This window comes from Paroedura picta, chromosome 2 (assembly GCF_049243985.1).
Source record: "Paroedura picta isolate Pp20150507F chromosome 2, Ppicta_v3.0, whole genome shotgun sequence".
Classification (NCBI taxonomy): Eukaryota; Metazoa; Chordata; class Lepidosauria; order Squamata; family Gekkonidae; genus Paroedura; species Paroedura picta.
Window position 1 is genome coordinate 10866042 of NC_135370.1, and position 15983 is coordinate 10882024.

The 15983-nt window shown below is 45.1% G+C and overlaps 1 protein-coding gene across 2 annotated transcripts in view; it reads left to right on the forward strand.

Moving 5' to 3' along the window:
• The window catches only part of PGAP1 (post-GPI attachment to proteins inositol deacylase 1), a 79303-nt gene extending 68392 nt beyond the window's left edge, over positions 1–10911 (forward strand). For both annotated transcript variants that reach the window (XM_077319361.1, XM_077319362.1), the window contains exon 27: positions 26–10911. In XM_077319361.1, the coding sequence (XP_077175476.1) occupies positions 26–164 (139 nt within the window). In that variant the 3' untranslated portion in view covers positions 165–10911. The remainder of the gene's footprint in view (positions 1–25) is intronic.
• The last annotated feature ends 5072 nt before the right edge of the window (positions 10912–15983 follow it).

Below are 15983 nucleotides of genomic sequence, written 5' to 3' on the forward strand. Positions count from 1 at the left end.
CTTTCTTCCATTTTCTTGCCCACAGTAAACTGCTGAAGATCGCCATGTATCTTCCCTATCCCGCATCTGTTGCTGTCGTGGCCTTTGCACCAATGCATTTATACAGAATATCATACTTTGTAATCATTCCTCTCTCTCTTCATGCGTTATGCTGCATCGTATGAAACTTCGGCTAGCCAAAGCACCCAGCCCCTCTGATGAAAAGCAGACGGGTTGGAAGGAAAGTGTGGTCCTAAGATCAGTATGAAGATGACAAGAAACGCATCTGCAATCAGCGGCAAAAGCAAGAACAACTTCGGGGTTTTGCAGGATGGAAAATTACTTCTGGTGGTAATCCTTTGGTTTGGTAAATGTAGTGTTTTTCAATGGTTCTGTAGAACTCCAGATTTCGGTTAACGCAGTGTTCTTATCTGATGCTGGTGACACAGACCTTGATAATGGATTTTGTTGGTGTTGAGAGACTTGCTGAGTGTGTGGGTTTTTTAGTGTTTTTTTTTTTAATGATTGTGAACTTGTATCTCAAAGGTTCGTGTATCCTGAAACAAAGCAGGTGCAGTAGGCAGCAGACTGGAAGCAAACGGTGTCCCAAAGTAACTAGCCAATGAGACAATCAAAATGTTCTTATCTCACAACAGGCAGCTGTTATTCTTTGTTCTTTCCCAAGAGGCATGCTAAGAAGAAGAGAAGGAGCTGTTTTTTTATACCCCGCTTTTCACTACCTGAAGGAGTCCCAAAGGGACTTACAAAAACACCTCCCCCTTCCTCTTCCCAGTACAGATACCCTGTAGGTAGGTGGGTTGAGAGAGTCACCCAGCTGGCTGTGTGTGGAGGAGTGAGAAATCCAGCCCAGTTCTGGAAGATTAGTCTTCCACTCTTAACTATTACACCACGCTGGCTCTCATAATGCTGCTTCTGATGGCTGCTGGTGACAAATCAAGAGCTTATATCAGTGCCAGCACATTTGTCAGCTCATAAAAAATGGTGGCAATCTGGGGTCATTCTTTCCATCCACTGGTACATTGATATGACCAATTATATCACTGAATCAATGTACCAGTGGATGAAAAGAGTCTTCCCGCTGTTAGTCTGAAAAATGTTGAATTCTGACACCCAGGGCAGATTCTCAGGTTTCTGTACAGAAAGATTTACTTTGGTTTGCACAGAGACATTTAAAAATGAACATACATAATTAGTAGCATTGGGAATCCATGGTCCTCACAAATTTACTAATATCTTCATTAGTATATGCCCAAAATACATATCTGTGCAGTTTATGTGAATTTCAACATTTGAGTAAATGGTACAAAACCCTTCTGGTTACAATCAATAACAATGTCCAGGACAGTCATAGAAACATAGAGTTGGAAGGGACCATACAGGCCACCTAGTCCAACTCCCTGCTCAATACAGGATCAGCCCAAACCATCCATGATAAGTAACTGTCCAGCCACTGTTTAAGGATGTCCAGTGAGGGGGAGCTCACCACTTCCTTAGGCAGCCCATTCCACTACTGAACTAATTTGAGGGTGAAAGCTTTTTTCCTGATATTTAGCTGGTACTATGATACATGTAGTTTAAACCCATTACTGCGGGTCATGTCCACTGCTGCCAAAAGAAATTGTTCCCTGCCCTCCTCCAAGTGACAGCCTTTCAAATATTTAAAGACAGCACTCATGTCCCCTCTCAACCTTCTCTTCTCCAGGCTGAACATTTCCAAGTCCCTCAGGCTTTCCTCATAGGGCTTGGTCCCCAGGCCCTGGGTTATGCTTATCGCTCTCCTCTGCACCCTCTCAATTTTGTCCACACCCTTTTTAATATGAGGCCTCCCAAACTGCACACAGTACTCCAGGTGGGGTCTGACCAATGCAGTATACAGTCGGACTCTGTCATCCCAAGACTGCATTTGCCTTCTTTACCACTGCATCACACTGTCTGCTCATAATTAGTTTACAGTCTACAAGTACCCCAAGATCACATTCACACTCACACCCAGATGTAGAACTCAGCACATCTCCTTATTGAATTGCATCTTGTTCTTATTTGCCCACTTCTCCAGCATATTCAGAACTTGTTGAACTCTATATCTTCTGGGGTGTTCACAATGCCTCCCAATTTGGTGTCATCCAGTGCTGCCAGGTGCCTCAAGACAATCTCTCTGTCCATGCTGACCCAGATACTAAGCCTTGCTCTCTACCATCCTTAAATGTGTGCATATTCTTCTGTAGGAAAACAGAGATAAATAGGTACTGAACTTTTTTCCTTTCTCTCTGTACCCTGTCAGAGTTTCTCCATCTTCACCCAAAAGTGGGCCTACTGCCTCATTTACCTTATGTTTGCTTTTCACATATCTGAAGAAACTTTTCTTGTTACTGTGGGCTTCCCTGGCCAGTCTCAGCTCACTCCCAGCTTTGGCCTCTGGTGGCTGACCTACAGTGCCTAGTAACCTTTCCTCTGTTTCTTGAACGTTTTTCCCCCCTGGCTCTGTTTATCCAAATAGGCTTCTTGGATCCCTTACCATGTTTCTGTCTTGCTGCAATAGTCAAGGCTTGAACATACAATAGCTCATGTTTAAGGAGAGTCCACCTGCCACTTGCTCCTTTTTCTTCCAGCATTGTTGTCCACTAGATCAGTGGTCCCCAACCCCCGGTCTGTGGATCAGTTTGTACTGGGCCGTGGCTCCTCCTCATCCTTCTCCCCTGCTGCTGCCTCGGGGGCTGCCCTGCCACTCTGCCGCCGGCTCACCTTTGGTGCTCTCCAGCAACCGCCATGGCTGGGGCTCCCCCTCGGTGTGGCACTGCACAGATGCTGCTGGCAGCGCCCCTCAGCGGGCGGTGGGAAGTCAGGGGCGCAGGCAGGAAAGCAAGCGGAGCAAGGGGGCAACACCCCTCAGCAAAAGACTACCCCCTCCCCCCCCCGGCCTCAGTAAAATTGTCAAGCATTGACCGGTCCCCGGTGATAAAAAGGTTGGGGACCATTGCACTAGATGACTCTCATGATGTCTCTGAGTTTATTAAAGTCAGCCCTATGAAAGTCTAACATACATGTCTATTTATGAACTTCTTTGGGTCCCCATCTCAAAAGGAATTCTAGGAGGACATGGTCACTGCCCCCTATGGTCCCCATCTCCTTCACTCCCCCCTAACTTTCACAGCCTGTTGGTCAGTATTAAGTCAGTATGAAGTCTAGTATAGCTGAACTTTTTGTAGGTTTTTCCACGATCTGATAAATGAAATTGTTGACCAGGCAGATCAGAAAGTTGCATGACCTTGGATGCTTGGCAGAGTTTGTTTCCCAGCACATTTCCTCTTATCCACACGCCCTCTTCACTCAGTCTTTCATTTCATTTTCATGCCTCCTCTGCCCTTGTAGCTGCTCCCATCTCACCTGCACAGACCTGGAATGTATTCCTGAGCTCCAATGGCCTCATGCTTATGTTGTAGCAGTAAGGGATGTCATACATAGGGATGTCACCTCCCCCCTCCATTCTGCTTTGGAGTGGTTTCTTCACCCCTAGCCATGTTTGCACAGCTCTTTTCAGTTAAATCCTCTTCTTCCTTGATTTCATGCAGGGTTTTTAAATTCTCCTCTAGGCCCCTAATCTTCTCTTCCTTCTACAAGCCCTATCAATTTACACTTATGAAAAGTGTAGCCCATCCTGTATTCAGAGAGGAAAACAAACATGGCACACTGCTTGCAGGGGCCTTGAATATCCACTGTTGTCTTCCAAATCTAGAATCCTACCATTCCGATAAAGGTATTAGGCTGATTCCCAGGCAAAGAGCTCTTTTGCCCTTTGGCTAGCACCTCTAATGTGGAGGAGCCTTTATGCTCACAGAATCACAGCTCAGCGCAGAGCAGGGCTTGCAGTCCTTCTGCTGCACACAACCCCCAGCATACCATTCCTCAGTCAGCCACAAACAAAACAACAAGAACTACTCTGTAGCAATCTACAAAACACCCACTCACCCACAAGTACTGTCCTCACACACAGCAGCTTTCAGAAGAAGCAAAAAAGAAAGAAACCCCTTTACTCTGCCAGCAATTCTCCAAGTGCTCATCACCTTCTCCCCAGCTGACTCAGCTCTGCCTCGTTATCCAGTCTAGAAACTTTTATCTTCAAGGGTAGTGAAATCTTGTACCAAGCAAGTAATCTCACCTATCTGTAGCTTTCATCCCAGTTGAGACATACACCAGAGAGACTAGTGTAATCTCCTTTTCCTCCTCCTCCTCCTCCTCAGTGGTCTCATTTTGCAGAAGCAGGGGCAAACCATGAGATAGATTAATTGCTAAACCCCACTGTGCCCCATCAGAAAAAATGTAACACCTTGGACTGGCCACACCCCCCCTCAGCCTCACCCACCTTGCAGGTTGCTGCTGGGAGGCTAAAAATGAGGAGGGTTGAGTGATGTAAGCCACGTGAGGGTGTATATTGGGAAGAAATGCAGGATACAAATAAAATAAAAACACAATCCCCATTAGGTCTCTGGAGTGCATAGAGTGATAACAAGCACATTGAAGAATGCAAATAGTCATCTCTGTGTATAAAGAAGTTTCCAAAGAATCTGCCTTTGGGACAGAAATCCCAGTGGCAACTAACCATGGATCGTCTACTAAGGAGCAACATTCTCTGAGACCTTGTAATTAAATGTGCGAGGCATTATATCCAGTGTGCAAAGATTGTCCCTCTTGCACATCACTGTCAATCGTTTTGTAATCCCAGCAAAGATGGGTTATATCTACCTATATACAGCTGTAAGTACCACTGATTTGTAGTTTGTCTGTTGCCTGAATACTGAGGCATGGCTCTTCTTCCCGATTGGCACTTTCCTGCCTCAGTCTAGGACAATGGATATGTCGTCCTGCCTTTGCCCTGTTTTATTATTCTCACCTCAAGTGCCTCGGCTAATTCCGACTTGCTTTTAGCAGAAATGGATTGAAAATGGATTTTAATGGATTTCCTTGGATTAAAAATGGATTTAAAAAAAAAGAGCAACCCTTAGTGCAGAATTCAACTGTGCGCTTGCTGAAGAACTTGTTTATAGATTCATATGAACCATTAAGCTGGAATCTGTGTCTTAAGTGGAGTGTTATAGACTAAGTTTTATAGGTCTCTGAATCTTTAGCCTTCAAAGCTTATGCCCATGTTGCTCTTGGACAATCCCTTAAGGCAAACGCTGAGACCTAATTTCCAGCCAAGAACGTGGCACAATCTTTGTATATGAGGACAAATGTGAGCCATGTTGCTAACTGGGTTAGCTGCAGCTTCTGCAAGGGTTCTCTTCTGAACCTTGCACTGGGCTTTTTGCCAATCTCTAGCAGGAGAAAGCTGCAAAGCCTCCAGGTCTCCTAAATAGAAGGAAAATGTTGGTCAAGATCATTACTGCTGTCAAGATGCTTTCCCAAATGCTTCTGGTGCTGAGCAGCTTCCAAAGGATAGAAGAGGCTATTCAGGATCGTGCACGGCCCACTTCCTCAGAAGTGGGATGGTTCTGGCAAGAATGTGTGGTCGTACTGAGGGAACCGCAAGACCCGCCTCCAGTCCCTCCTAGTCTGATCAGAAACTGCTCTGTTTGCTCCGGAATCACCTTCACGACCTTTCTCACTCACCCTGCTGCCAACTGACTGAAAAAAGGCTGTGCCCCCCCCCCAACCAGACAAGAACTGCTTCTTGCTTCCCTACTCATGTTCGTGCTTCATCTCATTTGTTGAGGACTCAAGAGAAGGATTGGAAGTTTGGACTCATTTGGAAGAACATTCTACTGCGCTACAGTTAAGATAGACACCTCCAAAAAGATATCTGTGTATAATTACTTGCAGATTACTAAATGGTTGACGCCCTCTTTTTATTCATTGTAAGGTAACGGTAAAGGTATCCCCTGTGCAAGCACCAAGTCATGTCTGACCCTTGGGGTGACGCCCTCTAGCGTTTTCATGGCAGACTCAATACGGGGTGGTTTGCCAGTGCCTTCCCCAGTCATTACCATTTTACCCCCCAGCAAGCTGGGTACTCATTTTACCGACCTGGGAAGGATGGAAGGCTGAGTCGACCTTGAGCCAGCTGCTGGGATTGAACTCCCAGCCTCATGGGCAAAGCTTTCAGATAACAGTGCTGCCTTACCACTCTGTGCCACAAAAGGCTCTTTTTATTCATTGTACGTATGATCAATCACGTGTGCTATCTTGTACACACTAGTTCTTGGTGACTTAACATTGGTCTTCTGTGTTCTGTGAGTTACACTCAGAGCCCTCTTGGATGAGGCACCAGGAGATGTGTGACTGGCTGCTCGATGGCTCTTTTACAAATTCAAAACAAATACAGGGTAAATTGAGTTGGGAAAGTTCCGGTGGGAAAATGTGGTACCCACTCCCCCCCCCATATAAATTGACCTCCAAAGATGTGCTTACCCTCCTTCTGCCAGAGAAAATAAGAAAATGGAGGGAAACAGCTTAAACAGCCCTGTTCCCCAATCTGATTCAGCCTATAATGGTTCTGAATGTTGTTTTTAGAGATATGACAGATAGTATCTCTGATCTCTCACTGTTTTGTCTAATCTGGCTCTTGCTGTAAATCTGATCACATACACGGGTATGCTGCTTGGTACTTATTCCTGTTGTTTTCTAGATAACTTTTCTACTTTTGTATCTGGAGATCTTGGTTGTGAATCGGTGTGTTTACAGTCCTAAATTATGCCTGTCTTTTAAAGTCTTGGAATTTTCTTTCTAAACTCAGTCTGTGACCCCCACCCCATGCGTATAATTTTTATTTTAGAATCATTGTAAATAGACTTGGCCAGTGAAGTGTTTCACTAAAGCGGGATGTTGAAAGGGTTTTGAAATATCTCAAAAGGGAATTCAGTAAGAGAGCTTGAACAGTTTTACTTTAAATATAAATGCAAAGATCATGCTTTAGACATAATACATTCACGATTTCTCATGGCAAGATGTAAAAACTTTGCTACTGGTTCAACTATATCAAGGTTCTGGGATGTCAAAAGAAACTGAGTTTTTCGTTCATCCGAATGCAGTTCTCTTTTACACAGCAGTGAGTTAAGAAATTTGGCTCGGATCGAAGAATAAAATGGACAATGGAAGGAAACGTGTGTAATTGATTCTATACAGCATTGTCCACAGGGGCACAACCTAGCTGAATACGGGATCTGTTGAAATCTCCCATATAGAACAGCAGAAGGTAGAGCATTAGTTCTAGCTAACATGAATGCTCTATGCTGTTGTGGGATAATTAGATGGTAGAAGTATGCAGCTAGGGGCTGAGAGCTTGGTGAGATCCCCAAGCTCAATGGCGAGCAAACGTTTCTAGCTTTACTGCTAAGTTCCTGCAGTTCTATGTCTAACAGTCTGTGTTTAATTAAATTAAATGCAGACTTTTCAGATATCAGATACAAGGAGTCTAAAGATATTCCTATAGATTTAATTTTTCCCTCAATGTGTCCTAACCAAGTAGATGACTTGTGTTCAGATAGCATGAGGGAAATTAGACTATTGGGGTCAGATCTAAAATGAATGCGAAGCCAGAACTTGATTGTTAACAACCATGCTCTGGTTTCCAACAGTCTTTGGCTGGTTTCTGGACATAGGACTGCGTAAGAGACACAGTTCGGGGTCCCAAGGATTTTACGAAGGAAGACAGATTGGAGATTTTCGACTGCTTGGTTAAAAGTGTTGATCCAAATAGGGATGCCATAGAACAGTTGGGCACTTAGTTTCCCATTGAATATTTTGAAGGCTTACTTTAGCAGAAATATGTCGATGGACTATATCAAAGATGATTACTTTAAGTCACCTACCTATTTTGTTGTTGATTACTTAAATAATTCTGGGTCTGGGATCCAGTGCAGGATACCTAATTTTCCTTTTCTAATCCTTCAGACTGTAGTCCCCCCTGAACTCCTAGGGTTGCCAACTCCAAGCTGATAAATCCCTGGAGATCTGTAGGTGGAGCTTGAGGGGAGGGACCTCAGTGGGGTATAATGCCTTACAACAGCCTTTTTCAACCTTATGACTGTGGAGAAAACCCAGACGTGGTACCATGCCCCTTCGGAGAAGTGGGTGTGGAAGTAAGATGTGGGAGCCTGGCAATCAATTGATTAATCATTTTCCATTTCTATTGTGGAAAAAGAGTCTGTGGAACAACAGGAAGTGGGCTCCAGTGATGTCAGCGGCCATCCAAACTTCTGGAAAAGGCCGTGTAACCCCTGGGGAGCGCCCACAACCGCAGGGTTCCCCAGAAGCTTCGTTGGGAATCCTTGCCATAGATAGTCTACCCTCCAAAGGTGTCATTTTCTCCAAGAGAGCTGATTTCAGTTGTATGGAGATCAGCTGTATTTTCTGGAGCTCTCCAGGCCCCACTTGGAAGGTGGCAGCCCCGTTACCCCCATCTCCCCTCCCCAAATATCCCTAAGACCTAAAAGTGGCTGAAGCTTTAGGAACAAGCAATGCTTAAGTGCTAGCATGCAATTTGTATGCAAATTTGCAGTTAGTATACAAGTTTGTTTCCTTTTGTCCCTTTTAAATATTGTGGAGCATTGGAAGGAGTAGAAGATGGTAAAGGCTACGAAGGTGGTGAGAGGTTGGGAGACCGAGTCATATGAGGAAAGGTTGAGGGAGCTTGGTCTGTTTAGCCTGGAGAGAAGATGACTAAGAGGTGATATGATAGCCATCTTCAAATACTTGAAGGGGGCTCATATAGAAGATGGAGAAGAGCTGTTTTCTGTTGCCCCAGAGGGTCAGGCCAATGGGTTGACATTGATTCAAAAGAATTTTTGGCTAAACATCTGGAAGAAGTTCCTGACAGAGCGGTTCCTCAGTAGAACAAGCTTCCTCGGGAGGTGGTGGGTTCTCCTTCTTTGGAAGTTTTTAAGCAGAGGCTGGATAGCCATCTGATGGAGAGGCTGATTTTATGAACTTGGACAGACTTTATTGCACAGCCAATTATTGACTCTTTATCTTGGCCTCCCTGGAAGTTGGCAACCCAGCTGACTGCACATGGAGGAGGAATCAAACCCAGTCCTTGAGATTACAGTCGGCCACTCTTTAATCACTATACCACACTGGACCTTAAGATTGAGTGGGAAGCGGGGTGGGTGATTTATGCTTTTGAGGTAGCCAGCACTCACGAGGGCCACAAGCCAAGCATGTGTCATAGCGCCCAGTGTATTCCTGGGCGCACTGGGCTTTGCCCCTAGTTGCCTAATAAAACTGGAAAACCTAGTCCCGTCCTATTAAAGTCTCATTGTCTATTTTTCTGTAAACGGTTTGTATGCGAACTCCCAAGCTAACTTCAGGTGAAATTCTGGGCCACTTATGCTTCTAATTTCATAAGACCTTCATGGCAAATACTGATTTTTATTTATCAGGACAGGCTTAAACAAGGAAGGTCACTTCTGTCCCCAGCCAGTTGCTTGTTCACCAATTACAGGTACAGGGTCTAAATATTCCTTATTTAGATCTTTCTGTATTTTCCAGACTCCCTGGATCCTGTATGCATCAAAAAATACAAACTATTACTGGTGAATGAATGAATGAATGAATGAATGAATGAATGAATGAATGAATGAATGAATGAATGAATGAATGAATGAGCTTTATTACGTTGCTAGACCAGTAATCAAATTACAATGTACATAGAGTATTCATTGGTAATTAAAATAGTATAAAATTTAAAACATTCCAGCTAAAAGAATCAACAAAATTACATTTTAAAATTCACAAACATTATCTCAAGCAATTGAGACTATGTCTATCTCTATCTACATTGTTCCAAATTCACCCAGCTCTTCCTTGTAGTATTACTGGTAAGGGCCTGCTAGAGCACACAGCCTAGCTGGGACACACCTGTGCCACTCTGCCCCAACCTCCGCCTGCAAGCCTCTACCATAGTCTCTATTATCAGTGCTCATCTCTAGACTATAAAGATCAGCTCTGCAGGCTACTCAGATTAGGAATACCCAAATTTTGAGAATAAATGTTCTTTTTCACATGTTGATTTCCTTGATTTCTTTGGTTTTGGTACATATTGGCTTGATGTTCTTTGCACTGATAGATATGAGGGCTGGGAAGGCTTCAGCCTTGATGTATAAGATAGTTTCTGAAACAAGTCCAAAAAGCTTTTCCCATTGATTTTGCACTACTGGTTTTCTTTCAGTTTTCTATTGCTGCAATATACACTCCACATTTAGCATCTGCATTCAGTGCTTTAGCTGCTGAATTATGGACAGTGGCTGAACAGTGATAGTACTTAAATATAAATTATGGAGGTGGCAACCAGAATGGCTATTGTGAGTTTGGATGATTTGGGTGCTGAAGCCACCTGGAAAGCACTAGAGCAGGGTAGTCAATCTGTGGTCCTCCAGATGTCCATGGACTACAATTCCCATGAGCCCCTGCCAGCTAACGCTGGCAGGGGCTCATGGGAATTGTAGTCCATGGACATCTGGTGGACCACAGGTTGACTACCCCTGCACCAGAGGAAATCCTCACAGCTACTCCTGAGACTTCTTTTGTTCCTGTCAAATCCATTGTTAGGGCTGACCCCAGATGGAACGGGGTGCGAATTTGTGGTGTCTATTTGTACATGCTCAGCAAAAGTTTTTTTTAACTAAACAGAAGAAATTCATTCAGATACTTTGTACCTCCAGTGTTCTCTTACACCTCCACATGTACTTTTGTACTATGTAATTTTCAAATAAAAAATGGAGGTCATCTGTTAAAAGTGCCATTTAACTGATCATACATACGGTCATCTTCGAACGCTGATAAACCTGTATTGCCACTTACGAATGTCTTTGCCTTCTGTCTTCACTCAGGTGTTTAATGTTGGAGCTATTTTTATGCTCCCCCCTCCACTGTTACATGTATTTTTGTGTACTCGAGAAATAAAACAATAGACAGTAACTGAGTATCTCACCAGCATTGTGGCACATGGGGGCAGGGGCTGGCTTGCACCCCTAAATGTTTGTGGTGTCTTTGACTGGGGCCCTTTCTGCACTCATTGTTTACTCTTGATTTTCACAGCGTTGGATATGGCTTGGGTTATAGTTGTGTGATCAACTCTGCACAATGTTTTCTTGTTTTTTTTCTTGTGTTTCTAGAGTATGATCTCTGCACCCTCCAAAAAAAAAAGAAAAGAAAGAAAAAGAAATGGGTTTTGTGCAGGGGGGAGGTAGAACAAGTATTTTCAATACACTTCTTGATTGGTCCAATTTATTTATGTTATTTATGTTAACACAGAGGTTTTCCTCAAATCCTTGTGATTACTCTTCGGGTCAGTTCTCCCCGATCACGCCCCCATCCTGTACAAAGTTGCAATGCATTTAAAGCAGGGGTAGTAAAACTGTGGCCCTCCAGATGTCCATGGACTCCAATTCCCAGAAGCCCCTACCAGCAAATGCTGGCAGGGGCTTCTGGGAATTGTAGTCCATGGACATCTGGAGGGCCGCAGTTTGACTACCCCTGATTTAAAGTCTTGTTTTCCCCTCCCCCACCCCCTCATAGTATGCAGCCCATCACAGGCTATCCTATCCTTCCCCCTTTCCTTTCCCCTCCCCTCCTGTCAGTCTATAAGGCAACAAAGGCCTCAGCTCCCTGGTTTAAATAAAAGCAGGGAAAGCTTTACATGGTGTTTTTCCTGAGTTGACTCTCAGCTTGTTCAGTGGCTTAGATTGGACGGAAGTAGCCTAGAGAGAGAAAGTGTACTGGGGGGTGGGTCTGCCGCGCAGGGCTGGTTTAGGGAAAAGATCTAGCTGGGCAACAGCTGAGTCCAAGGGAGGAAGAGGAACCTGAGTCCCTGCAGGCAAGACTGCACAGAGTCAGAGATGCCAGGTAATCACAGTTGAGCAGAAGTAAACTGGAGGGAGCATCCAAGTTAGCATTGTGAAGTCAGTCCAGGAGTTGGCAGGTGATACAGGGTAGGCGGATGAATCCAGGAGGCATAGTCACAAGGTCCAGGGCAAGGTCAAAAGTCCAGGAGTCTAGAAAGCAAGGTTTCGGACAGGAACAAACAAGGAGGGTGACAGTTTTCTAGTGTAAGGATCATCTTTAGGCAAAAAAAAACGCACAAACTTTACTTAAACAAAGGTTACATTTATTATGCCAGCAAGTACACTTATTCAAGGCATGAATGAATCTGGGGTTCAAGGCACAGGTTTTTGCACATATGTTCCTCTGGTCCCCCCCCCCCCAGGGAATCCCATACAACTGGAGACCTTTACATAGTCAAAACATTCTGATAAGAGTCCCGGCTCCAAGAGGGGGGGGGGGATGGGGGCAGGAAAGAATGTAGGGAGGGAATGAGATCGCTATAAACCATACATCAGAGCCAGACTGCTCTAATTTACACAAGGCCAAATTCTAAGCACCTAACTACATTTGATGTATATTTCATGGCATAGGGGTTTCTGACATTCTGCCCCCTTAAGATCAGCCTCCAGCTGTGGGAGATGTTGCAGAAGAGTTCAGGGGGCAGGCTGAATAGAAGTCCCGGACCAGCCTGGGGGCTCAAACATGAGCAGCATCCACCCACTCCTTATCTACTGTGGGAAATTTCTTCCAATCCACAGGATACAGGAGTTTGCCACGGTGCAATCTACAGTCCAGAATTTGTTTGACTTCATAATGGGAGTGTTCATCCACACACACCGGAATAGGAGCCCCTGGACTTGAGTGCTACTGGTCCAGCTCTGGGACAAGACGCAGCATGCAGGAATGAAGCACAGGAGGAACATTCTTTAGACAAAGCAAGTTCCACAGCTACATTGTTTACAATCCTGGAAAACTTAAACGGCCCTACATAACGCAGACTTAGCTTGTAGGATGGTTGTTGGCAACGCAGATTTTTAGTCTAAGGGTGTACCTGGCCCCCCATCTTCCAAGGGGGTTCAAGACTGCGCTTCTTATCTGCCTGCCATTTGTAATTCCCCTTAGCTCCATTTAGGGAAGTCACAATGTTCAGTCAGACTGCCTGGTTACATGCAGTCCAAACCTTCAAATCTAGGGGGCTATCAGGATCGGGAATCCACATAGGAGTGGCCAAGAAGCCAGTTCCGTAAACCCCCTCGAATGGGGACATCCCTGTACTTGCACGGACCCCATTATTATAAGCAAATTCAGTGAGTGGGAGCAGGTTGACCCAGTCAGTCTTCTGATAGCTTATAAAGCATCATAGATATTGCTCCAATATCTGATTCACCCTTTCAGTTTGTCCACTGGTTTTAGGGTGATAGCCTGAGGTCAGGGCTTGCTCTACCCCTAGCAACTTCAGGAACTCCCACCAGAATCTGGCAATGAACTGGGGCCCCTGAACCATAAGACACCTCTTAGGAAGACCATACAATTTATATATGTGCTTCATAAATAAAGATGCCAACTTCTGGGCAGTGCAACAGGTGAAGACCCGTCAGCCGTAATTAAGCAGAAGAAAAAAGTCTCAAGCTGGCGAGGGAGAAATGATTTATTCCAATGTTCAAAACAATTTCAAAATGGATTCCCAGGTATAGTCCGTTTTCTATATCTTCATCAGTGATATTATAAATATAAATATATGAATATATAGTACATCTTTATCTATTGTTGTTACTCTATATATTTATGAAACAGCCTAGGGGGTGGGACGTGTCCAGCTGTCCAAGTTAGAATAGGGCCAATCAGAGTGCAGCCAGCTTTGTCCTGATCGGCCCTGCCCCTGCAGCTCCCGCCTTTCGTCCCTGGACTTTAGCCTCTTTGCTCTCAGATGCCTCAGTGCCTGGAGCCAGCAGCAGGTAAGGGGAGAGGGCCCTGGGCAAAGGGTCATGGTGGAGGGCTTGCTAATGAGGGCCTCTTGGCCTGCTAGGCTGGCCTTGCTAACGAGGGGCTCTTGGCCTGCTAGGCTGGGCCTGCTGACGAGGGCCACCCAGCCTGCTGACTGCTCGTTAAGAACTGCTAAGGAGCTCTGTCCCAGCCCTGCTAATGAGCTGCCCAGCCCCCATCTGCCCCACTTGATCTGGCTGCAAGCTGCCACCCAAGGCCACCTTAAGCTGCCTGGCCAGGGACCAGGGGAGGGGGCCCTTTCAAGGCCAGTTCTTAGGAATGGGCTTTGAAGCTAGTAATATATAACACGTAAACATATCCCCATTCTACATTAATTCAATATAAGGATTAAAATTGCAAAAATAAACATGGAAATAACTCAATAGTCTAAGTAAATTTTTTTTAAATGTCATCTCCCTATGCCTCGCCGTTGCCACCGCAGCGCTCCATGGAGCTATCACACCTCGCTGGGACGGAGTGGCAAATGCCCCCCCCCCCATGAATGCCTGCAGCTTTCTCCACCGCGCTCTGCGAGTCTCTTGCCCATCGCACCAATGCAGGGGGGAATGGAGGACGCATCCCCCCTCCCAACACTCTCCAGGGGGCCGGATGTGGAGCATAGGATGGCCAACCCACCCAGCGGTCTGCCCCCACTTCCGAGCTGTTTGCGCTGGTGCGGCTGCTGCTGGGGAAGCGCTGCTAGAGCCTGTTGTATTTGTCATACAATGGGCTTATCTGCTAGTGAGACTATAAAACTTGAACTTAATTTTCATCCATTTAAGATTTCATGTTTGGACATGTATGAAAATAACAACAACAACAATAATGTAAAATCTGTTTGTATTTATCAAAAATCCACAGACTGTAATACTTTATTAGAATTTAATTCTTATCACCTAGACTGGTGGTCCCCAACCTTTTCCAGGCTGATGACCCGGGGGGGGGGAGGGAGAGGACCGGGGACCGAGGGGGGGGAGAGGGAGAGCGGTGCTCACCGGTGGGTGCAAACACGCAGGTGTGGAACTGCCACACCTACGCATTTGCACCCACGCCTCCCCCCCCCCCCCCGCAGCCTGGCTATGCTTGAGCGATTCGGCTGCCAAAGCAACCGATCACTCCCGGCACAGCGAGCGCCTAGCTGCTGGGGGGGGGGGAGACATGCCCACTGGTGCACTAGCACCCGCGCCTCCCTCTCCCCTGCTGCAGCCCGCTACTGGACTGCAGCCCGGGGGTTGGGGAACACTGACCTAGACAACTTAAAGACAATCTTGCTACAGGACAGTTCTCAAAGTACCATAGCATTAATACCTCTGACAGGGACTATAACTTAGCTGCTGAGAAACTTAGCATCTCCTTAAGAGAGCAAAACTATCCCCAGGCAGTAATTACTAGAGCAAAAGAGAAATTGAGATTGGCCAACAGACATGCCCTGTTAACTTAAAAGAACATGTTTCTCTTAATAAGATGGTTGTGTATTTCCCCCCCCCCCCCCCAGGATCTGAACATCATCGGGACCTCCTTCTCCACACCACTAGTAGTGGGGGGTGGGAACAGTTTTTATTGATCTTTCCGCCATGTTGAGAATGTTTTATGTCTTTTAATGGGGTTTTATTGTGACCCGCCATGAGCCACAAGGGAGTGGCGGGAAATAAATTGAATAATAATAACAACAATAACAATAATAACGATAATAACGATGATGACGATGACGATGACGATAACAACAACAACAACAACAACAACAACAACAACAACAACAACAACAACAACAACAATAATAATAATAATAATACTTGCTGAAAGATCATCCTTAACTATTTTTGGTACTTGCCAAGACAATGTTTGCTAGCTAACTACAAGATCTTTCAAACTTGAAAAAAGACACATATTTAGGCTTTGTATAAGGCTAATTCTGGCTTATTCATTGTATGTACATTTCCATATGGCTCTGTATCATAAGAAATTGCTCCTTAAACATGCCAAATACTTCATGCAAAAAAGGAAAGAACAATGGAGGTAAACAGTGCAAAAGTCATCATTCACAAAAGCAGAAAACAACACTTGCTGGGCAGATATATTAGGAGATATCATGCCACATAGTTTGTAGAGTTGTGTAACATTCCCCAAACATTTACCATAAATGGAATATTACTATTGTCTCCTCAGAGTCCATCTGACAAAAG